Below are 18296 nucleotides of genomic sequence, written 5' to 3'. Positions count from 1 at the left end.
CTGTTTTCTTTAATTATGTCTCTGGGCTGCTTAAGAAAATCAGATAAGATACTGATTGACTCTCTTGCTTAAGACCTTGGTGCTGCAGTTCTTATTTATGAATTGTTTCTGTTACCTTTCCCTATGGTAGTCCTTCCATTCTTGTACAGCTCTCAAGTAACACAGTAGCTCCTTGCTAACCCTCATCCTGTTCTTAGCAATCTTGTGTGTGGAGATATCTGAAAAACAGTCAGAAATATGGCCTAAACCGCAAGAGAAATGTTGGTACTAAAGATACAGACTTTGGAGTCATTAGCATGACATCATACTTGAAACTATAAGTATGGATTAGCTTGTTCATATAGGAAGTGTGTGAAGTAGGAAGAGACAAGAATATAATCCTGGGGAACAACATCACCTAAAGGTTGGGCTGAGGACAAGTAGAGAACATGACTGATAGAAGAGGCCACATAAGTTGGAGGAGTAGCAAAGAGATGTATTGGAAACCAAGGGAAGAGAAAGTTTCAAGAAGTGGGGCATGGCCAGTAATGTTAAGTGATGCGTGCAGGACAAGAGCATGCTAATGGAAAATAGGCTGGTGGATTTGACTAGTAACTTCAGAAAGAATAGTAGTCAGTAGCTGGTAATGGGTGGAGAAGATGGAGGTAATGAGTATGGACTGCTCTGCTCTCTTAAGAATATGAATGGAAATGATAAGGCAGAAGGTAGTCCGGCTGAAAGAGAAGGTACGATCAGAACTTTTTTCTTTAATGTCTGTTGCCCAGAATCAGCTTGTTCAAAGCTAAACTCATTCTGCTTTATCTGCTATTCTTTTTGCTTTTTCATCTCAGTTAGTAGTATCACCTTTTGCTAGTTGCTCAAGCTGGAAACCTTGGAATCTTCTTTGACTACTTTCTTAACCGCCCCCCCAACCCCCCAAAACACACTGTTTAAATGGTAACCAGGAATTTTGGATTTTACCTCAGTAATGTCTCTTTCCTTATTCCTTCTCTTGACCCCTTCTGCTGCATTCCTAGACTGAACTCTCCTCTCTTTCCTTGACATTGCAATAGCCATCTTGCTGGTTCTTATTAGTCTCCCTGCCTGTCTCCCCCTCTACCCCCATCCATCTTCATACTGCCCCATTTATCTTTCTAAAGCATGTTTCCCATCATGTGTACATTTTTTAAAGATCTCAGTTGCCTTCCCACTGCCTATTATATATAGTACATTAATTTATTAAGTAAATGGGTACTGATTATGTGTCAGGCATTGTACTAGGCACTAGGGTTACAGTGGTGGACATATAGGGCCCTCCTGTCACCTAGCTTAATGGAATATAGACTTTTACAATTTGGATCCCACTTCTCTTTCTAGGATCACCTCTAACTCCTACTCAAATACTCCATTCATTTTAGACTACTTCCTTTTTCATGGGCAAAATTCATATTTTGAAATCACTGTGTTTGCACATGCTGTTTCCAACCCAGAATGCCTTTCTTCTGTCTGCTTGTCATATTTCTTAAGGTAAACTATCTATAGTCAGGTGGTATTTATTTTCTTCAATTAGCCATTGGCTGTTAGTTAACTAGTAAATCATCTATACAGGTTTGAATTTTAAGAAATATTTGGCAGCTAACAATAATCTGCATAACTGCTCCTACTTCTTCCAGCTACAAGAAAGAAATTTTTGGAGTGAACTCTTTGTAGGGAGAGATAACTAGAGTTGAAATTTAATTCTGTACTGTGCCTCTCTGGTCAACAACAATGCGTGGAAAAGGGGTGAAAAACAGAATAAGTATATGAGTGTTTTGGAGAAACACATTAACGCCTATTTGACTTATAGAGTATTTTGAATTTTGAATTTATTTATCATGTTTTTCTAATTTAGACTGATGATGAAGATGATTCTTTTGTTCTTGAAGATCCTACATTGTTAAATATTGATACTATTGATTCTCACTCCTATGATACTTCGTCTGTGGCAAGCTCAGATAGTGGCGACAGGACCAACTTAAAAAGGTAAATATCCTTTTATTTTTTTCTTCTTTTTTTTAAATTGAAATATAGTTGATTTGCAATGTTGTGTTAATTTCTGCTGTACAGCAAAGTGACTCAGTTATACATATATATACATTCTTTTTCATATTCTTTTCCATTATGGTTTATCCCAGGATATTGAATATAGTTCCCTGTGCTCTACAGTAGGACCTGTTTATCCATTCTATATGGAATAGTTTCCATCTACTAACCCCAAACTCCCAGTTCATTCCCTGCCCCCGCCAAGCAACCACAGGTCTGTTCTCTATGTCTGTGAGTCTCTTTCTGTTTCATAGATAGGTTCATTTGTGCCATATTTTAGATTCCACATAAAGGTGATATCATATGGTATTTGTCTTTCTCTTTCTGAATTACTTAGTATTGATAATCTCTGGTTACACCCATGTTGCTGCAAATGGCATTATTTCGTTCTTTTTTATGGCTGAGTAGTATTCCATTGTATGTATGTACGACATCTTCTTTATCCATTCATCTGTTGATGAACATTTAGGTTGTTTCCATGTCTTGGCTATTGTGAATAGTGCTGCTATGAACATAGGGGTGCATATATCTTTTTGAATTATAATTTTGTTCAGATATATGCCCAGGAGTGGGATTGCTGGATCATATGGTAATTCTGTTTTTAGTTTTCTGAGGAACCTCCATACTGTTTTCCATAGTGGCTGCACCAGCTTACATTCCCACTAACAGCGTAGGAGGGTTCCCTTTTCTCCATACCCTCTCCAGTATTTGTTATTTGTAGACTTTTTAATGATGGCCATTCTGACCAGTGCGGGTTGGTATCTCATTGTGGTTTTGACTTGCATATCTCTAATAATTAGCAATGTTGAGCATCTTTTCATGTGCCTACTGGCCATCTTTATGTCTTCTTTGGAGAAATATCTATTTAAATCTTCTGCCCATTTTTCAATTGGGTTGTTTGGTTTTTTGTTGTTGTGTTGTATGAGCTGTTTGTATATTTTGGAAATTAAGCCCTTGTCGAGTGCATCATTTGCAAATATTTTCTCCCATTCTTTTCGTTTTGTTTATGGTTTCCTTTGCTGTGCAAAAGCTTGTAAGTTTGATTAGGTCCCATTTGTTTACTTTTGTTTTTATTTCTGTTGCCTTGGGAGACTGACCTAAGAAAACACTGGTATGATTTATGTCAGAGAATGTTTTGCCTATATTCTCTTTTAGGAGTTTTATGTTGTCATGTCTTATGTTTAAGTCTTTAAGCCATTTTGAGTTTATTTTTGTGCATGATGAGAGGATGTGTTCTAACTTCGTTGATTTACATGCACCTGTCCAACTTTGTCAGCACCAATTGCTGAAGAGACTGTCTTTTTCCTGTTTTATATTCTTGCCTCCTTTGTCGAAGATTAATTGACCGTAGGTGTGTGGGTTTATTTCTGGGCTCTCTGGTTAAGCATTCATTTAAATCACACTTGCATACAGTATGGCCTGCTGAAGCTCTGCATAGGAAGTAGAAGGCCCACTCAGGTGGAAATAAAATGCTTGCTAGACCCTGAATATTTAGGCACTGTTGAGGGGAGAGGATAAAAAGGTGGATGACATGACGACTGTCTTCTGTACACCCAGTAGGAAGCTATAATAATAACCAGGGACTCCCAGAAGCAGGAGAGCCCTTAGAGGGTGCACACATCACACCTGGTACAGGGTCTGTGGTGGAAATGTGGGGCTTGGCTTACCTCACCACCTTTGTGTTCCCTCACTCCTCCCTCCACCACCTTCCTCCTGCTCTCTAAGGACAGCTCCAGTGTTTCTTCATTCCCTTGAAATGGGTTCAGAGGAGAGTCACAAAGATGATTAAAGATTTGGGAAAAGGACTTCTAACCCTATATAACTTCATTTTGGCTGCTTTTCACCTTCCAAATTCTTGGAGAGCACATGAAAAGGAAAGAGAAGTGGAGAAAGCATAATGTAAATACTTTATTGAATTCATGTGTAACTTTAATGTTGATAAGTTGTTGTTGTATTTTTCCTCAGCTTCTTAAATTTTGCCTGTGTCAGTGCTGTCTTCTTTAGGTTGTCAGCTCTTGTGGGATAGGGGCCGTGGCTGGATATATTAACCTGTTCATCACTTTCTTCTACAAATAAATAACTTAAATTTTTTCAGCTTTATTGAGATATAATTGACATGCAGTACTGTGTAGATTTAAGGTATACAATGTGATTCTTTCTTTTTTTAATTTTTGAATTTTATTTTATTTTTTTATACTGCAGGTTCTTGTTAGTCATCAGTTTTACACACATCAGTGTATACTTGTCAATCTCAATCGCCCAATTCATCACACCACCCCCCCACCCCCCGCTGCTTTCCCCCCTTGGTGTCCATATGTTTGTTCTCTACATCTGTGTCTCAATTTCTGCCCTGCAAACCAGTTCATCTGTACCATTTTTCTAGGCTCCACATATATGCGTTAATATACGGTATTTGTTTTTCTCTTTCTGACTTACTTCACTCTGTATGACAGTCTCTAGATCCATCCACGTCTCAACAAATGATCCAAATTCATTCCTTTTTATGGCTGAGTAATATTCCATTGTATATATGCACCACATCTTCTTTATCCATTTGTCTGTCGATGCGCATTTAGGTTGCTTCCATGACCTGGCTATTGTAAATAGTGCTGCAGTGAACATTGGGGTGCATGTGTCTTTTTGAATTATGGTTTTCTCAGGGTATATGCGCAGTAGTGGGATTGCTGGATCATATGGTAGTTCTATTTTTGGTTTTTTAAGGAACCTCCATATTGTTCTCCATCCTGGCTGTATCAATTTACATTCCCACCAGCAGTGCAAGAGGGTTCCCTTTTCTCCACACCCTCTCCAGCATTTGTTGTTTGTAGATTTTCTGATGATGCCCATTCTAACTGGTGTGAGGTGATACTTCATTGTAGTTTTGATTTGCATTTCTCTGATAATTAGTGATGTTGAGCAGCTTTTCATGTGCTTCTTGGCCATCTGTAGGTTTTCTTTGGAGAAATGTCTATTTAGGTCTTCTGCCAATTTTTGGATTGGGTTGTTTGTTTTTTTAATATTGAACTGCATGAGCTGTTTATATATTTTGGAGATTCATCCTTTGTTAGTTGCTTCATTTGCAAATATTTTCTCCCATTCTGAGGGTTGTCTTTTCGTCTTATGGTTTCCTTTGCTGTGCAAAAGCTTTGAAGTTTCATTAGGTCCCATTTGTTTATTTTTGTTTTTATTTCCATTACTCTAGGAGGTGGATCAAAAAAGATCTTGCTGTGATTTATGTCAAAGAGTGTTTTTCCTATGTTTTCCTCTGAGAGTTTTACAGTGTCTGGTCTTACATTTAGGTCTCTAATCCATTTTGAGTTTATTTTTCTGTATGGTGTTAGGGAGTGTTCTAATTTCATTCTTTTATATGTAGCTGTCCAGTTTTCCCAGCACCACTTATTGAAGAGACTGTTTTTTCTCCATTGTATATCCTTGCCTCCTTTGTCATAGATTAGTTGACCATAGGTGTGTGGGTTTATCTCTGGGCTTTCTATCTTGTTCCATGGATCTATGTTTCTGTTTTTGTGCCAGTACCATATGGCCTTGATTACTGTAGTTTTGTAGTATAGTCTGAAGTCAGGGAGTCTGAATCCTCCTGCTCCATTTTTTTCCCTCAAGACTGCTTTGGCTATTCGGGGTCTTTTGTGTCTCCATACAAATTTTAAGATTTTTTGTTCTAGTTCCGTAAAAAATGGCATTGGTAATTTGATAGAGATTGCATTGAATCTGTAGATTGCTTTGGGTAGTATAGTCATTTTCACAATATTGATTCTTCCAATCCAAGAACGTGGTATATCTCTCCACCTGTTGGTATCATCTTTAATTTCTTTCATCAGTGTCTTATAGTTTTCTGCATACAGGTCTTTTGTCTCCCTAGGTAGGTTTATTCCTAGATGTTTTATTCTTTTTGTTGCAATGGTAAATGGGAGTGTTTCCTTAATTTCTCTTTCAGATTATTCATCATTAGTGTATAGGAACGCAAGAGATTTCTGTGCATCAATTTTGTATCCTGCAGCTTTACCAAATTCATTGATTAGCTCTAGTAGTTTTCTGGTGGCATCTTTAGGATTCTCTATGTATAGTATCATTTCATCTGCAAACAGTGACAGTTTAATGTCTTCTTTTCCAATTTGTATTCCTTTTATTTCTTTTTCTTCTCTGATTGCCGTGGCTAGGACTTCCAAAACTATGTTGAATAATAGTGGCGGGAGTGGACATCCTTGTCTCGTTTCTGATCTTAGAGGAAATGCTTTCAGTTTTTCACCATTGAGAATGATGTTTGCTGTGGGTTTGTTGTATATGGCCTTTATTATGTTGAGGTAGGTTCCCTCTATGCCCACTTTCTGGAGAGTTTTTATCATAAATGGGTGTTGAATTTTGTCAAAAGCTTTTTCTGCATCTATTGAGATGATCATATCGTTTTTCTGCTTCAATTTATTAATATGGTGTATCACATTGATTGATTTGCGTATATTGAAGAATCCTTGCATCCCTGGGATAAATCCCACTTGATCATGGTGTATGCTCCTTTTAATGTGTTGTTGGATTCTCTTTGCTAGTATTTTGTTGAGGATTTTTGCATCTGTATTCATCAGTGATATTGGTCTGTAATTTTCTTTTTTTGTAGTATCTTTGTCTGGTTTTGGTATCAGGGTGATGGTGGCCTCATAGAATGAGTTTGGGAGTGTTCCTTCCTCTGCAGTTTTTTGGAAGAGTTTGAGAAGGATGGGTGTTAGCTCTTCCCTAAATGTTTGATAGAATTCATCTGTGAAGCCATCTGGTCCTGGACTTTTGTCTCTTGGAAGATTTTTAATCACAGTTTCAATTTCATTACTTGTGATTGGTCTGTTCATATTTTCTATTTCTTCCTGGTTCAGTCTTGGAAGGTTATACCTTTCTAAGAATGTGTCCATTTTTCCAGGTTGTCCATTTTATTGGCCTAGAGTTGCTTGTAGTAGTCTCTTAGGATGCTTTGTATATCTGCAGTGTCTGTTGTAACTTCTCCTTTTTCATTTCTAATTTTATTGATTTGAGTCCTCTCCCTCTTTTTCTTGATGAGTCTGGCTAATGGTTTATCAATTTTGTTTATCTTCTCAAAGAACCAGCTTTTAGTGTTATTGATCTTTGCTATTGTTTTCTTTGTTTCTATTTCATTTATTTCTGCTCTGATCTTTATGATTTCTTTCCTTCTGCTAACTTTGTGTTTTGTTTGTTCTTCTTTCTCTAGTTCCTTTAGGTGTAAGGTTAGATTGTTTATTTGAGATTTTTCTTGTTTCTTGAGGTAAGCTTGTATAGCTATAAACTTCCCTTTTAGAACTGCTTTTGCTGCATCCCATAGGTTTTGGATCGTCGTGTTTTCATTGTCATTTGTTTCTAAGTATTTTTTGATTTCCTCTTTGATTTCTTCAGTGATCTCTTGGTTATTTAGTAATGTATTGTTTAGCCTCCATGTGTTTGTGTTTTTTACGTTTTTTTCCTTGAAATTGATTTCTAATCTCATAGCGTTGTGGTCAGAAAAGATGCTTGATATGATTTCAGTTTTCTTAAATTTCTTGAGGCTTGATTTGTGACCCAAGATGTGATCTATCCTGGAGAATGTTCTGTGCGTGCTTGAGAAGAAAGTGTAATCTGCTGTTTTTGGATGGAATGTCCTGTAAATATCAATTAAATCTATCTGGTCTATTGTGTCATTTAAAGCTTCTGATCCCTTATTTATTTTCATTTTGGATGATCTGTCCATTGGTGTAAGTGAGGTGTTAAAGTCCCCCACTATTATTGTGTTACTGTCGATTTCCTCTTTTATAGCTGTTAGCAGTTGCCTTATGTATTGAGGTGCTCCTATGTTGGGTGCATATATATTTATAATTGTTATATCTTCTTCTTGGATTGATCCCCTGATCACTGTGTAGTGTCCTTCCTTGTCTCTTGTAACATTCTTTATTTTAAAGTCTATTTTATCTGATATGAGTATAGCTACTCCAGCTTTCTTTTGATTTCCATTTGCATGGAATATCTTTTTCCATCCCCGCATTTTCAGTCTGAATGTGTCCCTGCCTCTGAAGTGGGTGTCTTGTAGACAGCATATATATGGGTCATGTTTTTGTATCCATTCAGCAAGCCTGTGTCTTTTGGTTGGAGCATTTAATCCATTCACGTTTAGGGTAATTATTGATATGTATGTTCCTATGACCATTTTCTTAATTGTTTTGGGTTTGTTTTTGTAGGTCCTTTTCTTCTCTTGTGTTTCCCACTTAGAGAAGTTCCTTTAGCATTTGTTGTAGAGCTGGTTTGGTGGTGCTGAATTCTCTTAGCTTTTTGCTTGTCTGTAAAGCTTTTGATTTCTCCATCAAATCTGAATGAGATCCTTGCCAGGTAGAGTAATCTTGGTTGTAGGTTCTTCCCTTTCATCACTTTAAGTATATCATGCCACTCCCTTCTGGCTTGTAGAGTTTCTGCTGAGAAATCAGCTGTTAACCTTATGGGAGTTCCCTTGTATGTTATTTGTCATTTTTCCCTTGCTGCTTTTAATAATTTTTCTTTGTCCTTAATTTTTGCCAATTTGATTACTGTGTGTCTTGGCATTTTTCTCCTTGGGTTTATCCTGTATGGGACTCTCTGCACTTCCTGGACTTGGGTGGCTATTTCCTTTCCCATGTGCGTGAAGCTTTTGACTATAATCTCTTCAAATATTTTCTCAGGTCCTTTCTCTCTCTCTTCTCCTTCTGGGACCCCTATAATGCGAATGTTGTTGCGTTTAATGTTGTCCCAGAGGTCTCTCAGGCTGTCTTCATTTCTTTTCATTCTTTTTTCTTTATTCTGTTTCACAGCAGTGAATTCCACCATTCTGTCTTCCAGGTCACTTATCTGTTCTTCTGCCTCAGATATTCTGCTATTGATTCCTTCTAGTGTAGTTTTCATTTCAGTTATTGTATTGTTCATCTCTGTTTGTTTGTTCTTTAATTCCTCTAGATCTTTGTTAAACATTTCTTGCATCTTCTTGATCTTTGCCTCCATTCTTTTTCCGAGGTCCTGGATCATCTTCACTGTCATTATTCTGAATTCTTTTTCTGGAAGGTTGCCTATCTCCACTTCATTTAGTTGTTTTTCTGGGATTTTATCTTGTTCCTTCATCTGGTACATAGGCCTCTGTCTTTTCATCTTGTCTGTCTTTCTGTGAATGTGGTTTTTGTTCCACAGGCTGCAGGATTGTAATTCTTCTTGCTTCTGCTGTCAGCCCTTTGCGTGATTCTTTGATATATGTATATATTGTGAAATGATTACCACAGAAGGGTTACTTATCACCTCACATAATTAGCCTGTTTTTTTTCTTTTTCAGTGAGAACATCTAAGATCTACTCTCTTAGCAACTTTCAAGTATATAACACAGTGTTGTTATAGTCACCATGCTGTGTATTAGATCCTCAGAACTTACTCATATTAAAACTGGAAGTTTATACCCTTTGACCAGCATCTCTGTATTTCCCCCTGCCCCTGGATGTCACTATTTTAGTCTCTGTTTCTGTGAGTTTGGCTTTTTAAAATTCCACTATAAGTGAGATCATACAGTATTTGTCTTGCTCTGTCTGACTTATTTCTTGTAGCATAATGCCCTCAAGGTCCATCAATGTTGTCACAAATGGCAGGATTTCCTTCTTTCTCATGGCTGAATGATATTCCATTTTCTGTGTGTGTGTGTGTGTGTATGTATGTGAATACACATCTGTATCTATTCATCTGTAGATGGACATTTAACTTAGGTTGTTTCCGTATCTTGGCTGTTTTGAATAATGCTGCAATGAACATAAGAGTGCAGATATCTCTTCGAGTTAGTGATTTTGTTTCCTTTGAATATACAACCCAGAAGTGGAATTGCTGGATCACATGGTAGTTCTAGTTTTAATTTTTTGAGAGACCTCCATGCTGTTTTCCATAGTGACTGCACCAATTTACATTCCCACCAACAGTGTCTGGGGATTCCTTTTTCTCTGCATCCTCACAAATGCTTATCTTTTGTTTTTTTGATAATAGCCATACTAATGGATATGAGATGATATCTCGTGGTTTTCATATGCATTTCCCTGATAATTAGTGATGTTGAGCACCTTTTCATGTACCTGTTGGCCATCTGTATGTGTTCCTTGGAAAGATGCCTATTTAGGTCCTCTGCCCATTTTTTTACTCAGATTGTTTTTTGCTCTTGAGTTATAAGAGTTCTTTATATATTTTGATTATTCACCCCTTATGGGGTTAATGGTTTACAGATATTTTTTCGTATTCCATAGGTTGCCTCTTCATTTTTTGATTGTTTCTTTAGCTGTGCAGAAGCTTTTTAGTTTGATGTAGTCCCATTTATATATATTTTTATATATTATATGTATATCTGCTTTTGTTGCTTGTGTTTTCGGTGTCATACATAACCAAAAAATTGCTGCCAGTACCACTGTCAAGGAGGTTTTTCCCTTTGTTTTTTTCTAAGAGTTTTGTGGTTTCAGGTCTTATGTTTAAGTATTTAATCTGTTTAATTTTTGTGAGTGGTATAAGGTAGGGGTACAGTTTCATTATTCTGCATGTGATTACCCAGTTTTCCTAGCACCATTTATTGGAGAGAATATTCTTTCCTCATTGAGTGTTCTTGGCTCCTTTGTCAGATATTAGTTGACAATATATGCAGGTGGTTATTTCTGGGCTCTCTATTTTGTTCGTTGATCTATGTGTCTTTTTTAATGCCAGTACCATCCTGTTTTGATTACTGTAGCTTGAAATAGAGTTTGAAATCAGGAAGTGTGATGCCTCCAGCTTTGGTCTTCTTTCTCAAGGTTACTTTGACTGATTTGGATCAGTTGTGTTTCTATAAACTAACAATGAAATATATAAAAAAGTAATAAAAATCTCATTTACAGTGGCATCAAAAGCAATAAAGTACTTAGGAATAAGTTTAGGAACAAGGAGGTGAAAGAGCTGTACACAGAAAATTATGAGAATTGATGAATGAAATTAAAAAACACAAATGGAAAGATATCCCATGTTCATGGATTAATTAAAATGTTCATACTACCCATAGCCATGTATAGATTCAGTGCAATCCCTATCAAAATCTCAATAACATTTTTCACAGAAAAAACAATCCTAAAATTTGTATGGAACCATTATAACGTAAATGTTTTGGATGATTTGGTCACTACCTGCTTAAAAGCTGTGGTGTCTTCTTCTTGCCTACATAGTAATGTCAGAACTGCTTTGCATGGCATCAGTCTGAACCCTGCTTACCATTTTGACATAATTTCTGAGCACTCCCACTCCTGTCCTCCTGGTCCATGCCTTTTGTGTACTCACATTCCCCACACACTGTGCACCATTACATTTTCATATTTTTGCTTGTGCTTTTTTGTTGTCTGACAGACTCCTAGTTATCTGTCAAGGCCAGCTCAGATACCTTTTCTTTTCTATAGCTGTCCCTAACAGCTCCCTAATAAACAGGATTAAACTCTTCATTTCGTTTCTATAGTGCTTTATTTATTTTTCTTTTCTAACATTTATCCTTTAATTTAAGAGTGAGTTACTCATTAGTCCCTCTAGCTAGGATATGAGGTCCTTGAGAGTAGAAACTTTGACCTTATTTTTGTATCCCCAGAACATACTTTTAGTCACATAGAGCAGGTGTTCAATGTTTGTTAAAAGTTTAAAAATTATTTTTTGTACAGTGATGAGTAGGTTAAGTGAAAGAAGCATCAGAGAATGTGTAATGAGTAGGGCATTTGAGGCAGTTGGTTGGAGAATGAGAGGGTCGTTATAGACAACAGGAGGGCAAGAAAGGTGGCAAAGGTGGAAGGCAGGTAGAGGTAATGTAGACATGTGAGCAGGGGTGCTCTATAGGCAACCTTCTCATGAGTAGCAGAACCTCTTGCTGTATTTCTTAAGGTGGGCAAGGAACAGGTTGAATCAGTGAAAAGGAAATGTTGGAATTATTCATTTTCCTGCTTGTGCTTCTCTGAGGTTCAGGGTGGATTCAGTACATTTTAACGTGAGACTGTTAGACTTTATACCTCTTTGCAAACCAGAGCTAACAAAGTAATACAGTGTTTTATCCTTTTCTCGTTTTTATTTTTTCTTTTTTCAAAGTCTTAAAGACCCTGCCTTTTCAATTTTTTTCCCCAATTCTTAAATATTTTCCTTTTTTTTTTTCTTTTTAAGAAAGAAGAAATTACCTGATTCTTTTTCACTCCATGGATCAGTTATGCGACATTCACTTTTGAAGGGAATTTCTGCCCAAATAGTGTCTGCAGCTGTAAGTATTTTGTTCTCTTCCCCCAGCTTTATAACCTGCAATGGCATAATGAAGTAGGAATGAGCATAAAACAAAGCACAGCACTTCTCTTGGCCTGAGGCTTAAGAAAAATAGAATCTGGCTTTCATGGGTTTTGTGTGATTATTTTTGACTCATAAGACATAGCTACACATCTTGACATAGAAATTAGTGCAGCCATGAAATAAGGGTCTGCCCAGAGTCTCGGGTGTGCCTAAATGAAATATGGCAGCAAGCCTAAAAGAAACACTATCTGCTTTTTCTTTAAATTCCTTTTCAGTTTAGTTGCCATCTTGTGTATTTGGTTGAGGTAGAGTGCTTGTTCTTTTTAGTCTTTTCATATGGAGAAATGATTGATCAGAATCTTTTACAACTGAGTGATTTTTTTATAATTCACAGAAGTCTTTTCATGTACCTTATTTCATATACTCTTACAACTTTTAAAGTAGGGAAAGCCATATCCTATTTTACAAATGAGAAGACAGGCTCAGAGAGGTGACATTAACTTGTCTTACATCACTGGGTTAGGAGATAGCAGAGCAGTTACTCAAAATTGGGGTTTTTGGTTCCAAGTCTAGTGCTTCTTTGTTGTGAAATGAGGGTGGTATTGGTGAATGTGGCCAATGTGTATAATAGCTGGAACAGAATATCTGTGTCGTTTTTGAAAATGATTTAGAGTACTGTGTTAAGTGCAGAAATATTTAATAGTCCATCAAGACAATAGATGCTGATTCTGGTATGTTTTATCAAATTTTCCTTTGGCCTCAAGGCCTGTAGTTTTACACAGTCTTTCAGTTTTGGTTTTCTGAATTCAGTATATAGATTCTGTAAATAATAATAGTAATAGTAATGATGATGATGACAGATTCATACCCCAGGAACTTTGATATGTTTTTATGTTCTTTTCCTGGAGTTTAATTGGTATTTTGCATATTCAGTTTGGACAAAGGTTTGATTTTTCACAAGGGTAAGAGATTGATACAGAAGTGGCATCATGACACCATAACCACATTGTAATTTTCAGGTTTATTAGGGAAAGCTCTTATTGCAGAAACCAAACCAAACGAAACACAAAAAACACACGCAAAAACCTCCCAAAAAACAACAACCAAAAAACCCCCCAAAGAAACAATAAAAAAGAAAGAAAGAAAAAGTGTTCTCTGGGGGCAGTTGGTATACCCTGACCCAGCTCATATATCATGAAGTCAATTTAAATAGAGAGATAGTCAAGCAATGGAGGAAACCTGGGCAATTGTCCTTCCTTTTGTAGGTGGAGAGTAGCTCATATTTGCTAGAATGGGAACCACCTGTTGAGGATTACATTTCCATGACGTTTTCTGAATTTAATCCTTATGTAGGTGATGAAATTCATTCCTTTCAAAATCAAGATGAACCAGAACAGTCATTTGACCCACCTGTGCAGTTTTAAAAATATTTTGAATAATGGAGACTGAACTAAAACTCAGACATTGAACAATGATTAGATAAATCTGTTATTTAAAAGGGTTTCTCCTTTCTCTTGAAGAGGAGGGAAAAATTGTAATAAATCCCAGAGTGTTTGCATTCTGTTCTTATTTCATTGCCATGGCTGAGCTCCTTTGGTATGTTAAAATGAAAACTGCTTTTCTTGTGACAGTCTTCATACTCTGCTTTCCTAATTTTGGATTACCAGCTCAATTTAAATTGTATGCTTTTCTGTGATGGTTGGTTTATTAACATGTAAAGCTAGTTATATTTTGGGGTATCTCTCCTGAATGGCTGTTCAGTAATGCTTTCAGCCATGTGGATAGTGATGTTATTAGGGCTGCCTAGGGCGTTGATCATCATGGCCTTGTAGTCTGTGCCTGGAGAACACTTAGGAGAGATGAAACTTTTGGAGTTGTGAACCTCATTGTTTAATTTTGGAATCCTCCTCAAAGTAATATGACATGTGACTATATTTAAAATTGATTCAAATTAATTTTAAAGGATATTTATCATTTTATGATCACCTAAGATAACAGGGATACCTTAGCATAGTGTTTTTGCAAAATGTGTCCATTGTATAAGAACCTCCTAGGGTACTTATGAAAATACAGATTCCTGGGCACCATCCCAGACCTACTGAATTGGAATCTAGTTCTAGCAGTGTAGCTAGGGATTTGCATTTTAACGAGTATCCCAGGTGATTCTAATGCACCGTGGCTTTTGAGAATCACTATCCTAAGATGCCGTAACACCAGCACTGAAATTCTATTCATATATCCTCTAAATTGCTTCCCACATCTGTGGGTTTTAGCTTTGAAAGTTAGCTGACTTCCAATTGCATTTTTCAGGTTCCATTTTGAATATAGTTTATGTTCTTCATCTGCTGGCTCATTCTTTTTCCCTGTCCAGGGCACAAATCAATCATTTATCAAATATTTGTTGCGTGTTTCTTTATTGTTCAGCATTATGTTAGGCATCCTTTACACACACACATCCACACAAAGTTGAGTATATCCTACTATCCAGAACGTTGTACATAGCAGCGTTGGTGATTGTTCTTCCTCATAGTTCCATGCCCTGGTATAAGTTTTTTAAGTTAGTTCCTGGGAAGCTCTGTAAAGTTGGATATAATAGATTCTGCCTTCTGAGAGATTATAATAATGAATTGAGCACATTGACAGGGACAGACAGAAAAGAAATACAGAAGTGATCCAAAGAGCCTGGTCTGGGAATGGAAACCCCGAGTTTTAGACATAGTCTACCACTTCCTGAATAATTGTGGGAAAGTCAATTTAAGCTCTTTGAAACTTAATCTGAATCTTAAGAATCTTAATCTGTTTTCTTAATCTGGAAAATCAGAATAATACTACTTGTTTGATCCATCTCTCCCGGTTTGAGTATCAAATAATGTGATAAATGCATTTGAAAGCTCTTTGCTACTACAGTTCTAATCATTGAAAGCCCTTGTTATTATTTAAAGCTACAGAAGTACCAAATATTAGTAGACACCCTTACATTTATAGGATACTTTACATTTAATTTGATCCTCAGGCCAACTCATTCTATTGAAAATAGAATCTCTTTCCTCTCTCTTTTCCTTTACATTTTCATTTATAATCAGTACCCTTCCTGAAACAGTAAAAGAAAACGATCTACTCTTGTGCTCTTTATATTTTGTTGGTATATACAACTTTTGTAGTTTCTCTTATTTGGGGGCAAAAATGACGGTTCTACCTCTTGTCTGAATTGTATATGTAAAGAGAGGGCCTTATACCATTTTCTGCTTAAAAATGGGAATGTCTTTTCAAATACTTTTTTTTAAAATTTTATTTAGGACAAAGTAGATGCTGGCTTGCCTACAGCAATTGTAAGTATACTTTAAATAATCCTTTAAAGGTAAGCTTTCCATTTGATCAGGTTTTCTTAGATTTATTCTTCCGATATTCAAAGTTATTACATAAGTTTTGTGATAATTAAGTCATGTCATTTACTGCCAGTAATCAGGTTTAAAATTTGTCCGTGTTGAATGTTCTTGTTCTTTCTAGTGTATTGTTACTTTTCAGTTTTCTTTTTTTGTTTTGTTTTTTGAGAAAAATAATGATTAGCCTTTTCCCAATTTATTTGTATGTGGTACTACCCTGCCCAAGTATATTTGCTCCTTCTGTGACTTGGCCTCGCTTTGGTTATAGGGAGTGGAAAACAGTGTTTGGTAAAATCACTTTGTGGTAAATAGTACACTTAACAGCTCTGAACTCCATTGCCAAGCCTGCCAAATAGTAAATCTGTGGAGTGATTATAGAGAACTGGGGGATATTGAAAGCACTCTAGTGCCCTCTTTTCTATTTTCAACTATTTCCAGCTGCCTCCTGTAGCTTTCTTATTAGATAGTCAATTGGTGAGGAAGTGGGCTGGGTTTTGAGTATTTCTGGTGCCTTTTGGCTCCTGTGAATAAACTGGAGAAGGGCTTTCTTGTCCCTTTCTCACACCTCATAGGAGGCTCTTGGTTGGGTAGCATAAGTGCCTCTTACTGTGTGTGGACCCCTGAATTGTTCAAAAAATTGCTTTAGAGGAAGTTAAGTGGCATGTTTTTGCCTATAATGTTGAACATATGATATTTTGTTACCCTTAGAGTAAATTTAGAGGGATTCCCAGAAATAAGATGTTCTGAGTTTCATTTCCCGTTTTGCCTCCTAGATGAAATTTTCCTTATTTATAATAGTTGGTATGTTATCTGGTGCCTAGAGGAAAGAAAACCAGCAAATTCAATTCTGATTATTTCAAGATCCTTGTAATGTCTTAAAATGTAATCTTCTCTTTTGTTCTCAGGCAGTGTCGAGTCTGATAGCAGTGGGTACATCTCATGGATTGGCTTTAATATTTGGTAAATTTTCTACCTACTTTCCTTATTTTAAATATTAAGTATTTGGGTTTTTTTTTTAATAATGTCTTTTAATCACAGTTTATATAGTAAACTTTATTTATTTGAAAAAAGCCAGAAAAACTTGAAAAGTAGCGGTCAGCATTTTTATAGTTAAAAATTACTTGACTCAGCTTCATTTTGTTGCTCATTGCAAGTTTATTTTCTTCTTTATGAATTTATAAGCTATCATATCATATCTTTTGACTCTCTGCAGACCTAGACAAAAAGGATATAAAGTTGAGAGGCTGGCATTTTGTCTGCCTCTGATATGTGGTGGTGCTAATGTTTTAGTCTAAATCATATCTGAGTAGTTGGTATTTGAAAAGATCTTCAGAGAAAGAGATTCCCAGGCTTTCTCAGTAATTTTCAGTAACTCTTACTGACAGTAAGTTTTTTTTCATTTACATTGTAAAACCCTCTAAACTGAAAAATTTTTAGCCCATAATCACTTTCTTTTTTTGGTTGAGAAGAGAACTTAGCTAGTTTTCTTTGAATGGTAAGTGATAGTCCTAAGTATTTTCTCATTTTTTTTTCCTACATGAGACTAAATAAACCTAGTTTTAATCTTTCTTTGCTTTTGCATTCAATACTATGAGCAGAACATTTTGTTCTGTTTACTTAAAAACTATTAGATAATATTTTCCTGTCATTTTTAGTGTTCTCTATGGATCTTCAGTCTTTTGCAACTTTCTTAAATGGAATTCCTGATGACACTGTATTTTAGTAAGGACTCTACAGGATATTGTGTAAGGATTACCTGGGAAGACCTTAATAGCAGAACCACAGTTTGATCTCTGTGGGCCTTGCATTTTTATTTATCATATGAGTGAATAACTAGTTATTTTCCCTTGTTTTTGAACAATTTGACTTCCTATTTATAAATTTTCCATTATGCCAAAAGCCTTATTTATCATGTGTTTTTAACACCTAGTCTTTTCAAAGGCGATTGATATAAATAATAAAGTTTTATTGTCTGGGGATGAGAAGAATGGAAACAAAAATATAATTCTCTTTAGAGAACTTTAGAATTGATTCTTTAAACAATTTTTTCTTATTCCATAATATGTGTTCATAATAAAAAAATTAGATGAGCAAAAGGTTGAAGATACACCAAATTCTGCCATCCAGGAATAATTCCTAACATTTCTGTATGGCCTTCTAATCTTTTTTCCTGTACATGTGTGTATATATATGTACACACCCCCAAATGGGATCATGTTAATTTGTAACCTGCATTTTCATTATAATGAACATCTTTCCATGTGATTATTAGTCATCTGTAACATAATTTTTTTCTGTATTAAGTTATTAGCTTTTTTTTTTTTAATTGAAGTATGATCGATTTACAATGTTGTGTTTCTGGTGTACATCAAAGCGATTCAGTTTATATATATATATATTCGTTTTCATATTCTTTTCCATTATGGTTTATTACAGGATATTGAATATAGTTCCCTATGCTATACAGTAGAACCTTGTTGTTTATCTGTTTTATATATGGTGGTTTGTATCTGCTAATCTCAAACTTCTAACTTACCCCTCCCC

The 18296-nt window shown here is 36.0% G+C and overlaps 1 protein-coding gene across 5 annotated transcripts in view; it reads left to right on the top strand.

Moving 5' to 3' along the window:
- The window catches only part of VPS8 (VPS8 subunit of CORVET complex), a 287700-nt gene that overhangs the window by 14106 nt on the left and 255298 nt on the right, over window positions 1-18296 (top strand). For all 5 annotated transcript variants that reach the window (XM_082392935.1, XM_082392936.1, XM_082392937.1 and 2 more), the window contains exons 4-7: window positions 1871-2001; window positions 12253-12346; window positions 15666-15698; window positions 16658-16712. In XM_082392935.1, the coding sequence (XP_082249061.1) occupies window positions 1871-2001; window positions 12253-12346; window positions 15666-15698; window positions 16658-16712 (313 nt within the window). The remainder of the gene's footprint in view (window positions 1-1870; window positions 2002-12252; window positions 12347-15665; window positions 15699-16657; window positions 16713-18296) is intronic.

Source organism: Balaenoptera borealis, assembly GCF_965194805.1.
Source record: "Balaenoptera borealis genome assembly, chromosome: 5".
NCBI lineage: Eukaryota > Metazoa > Chordata > Mammalia > Artiodactyla > Balaenopteridae > Balaenoptera > Balaenoptera borealis.
Note: the sequence above shows the minus strand (reverse complement) of the source record. Positions and strands in the feature narration are given on the sequence as shown.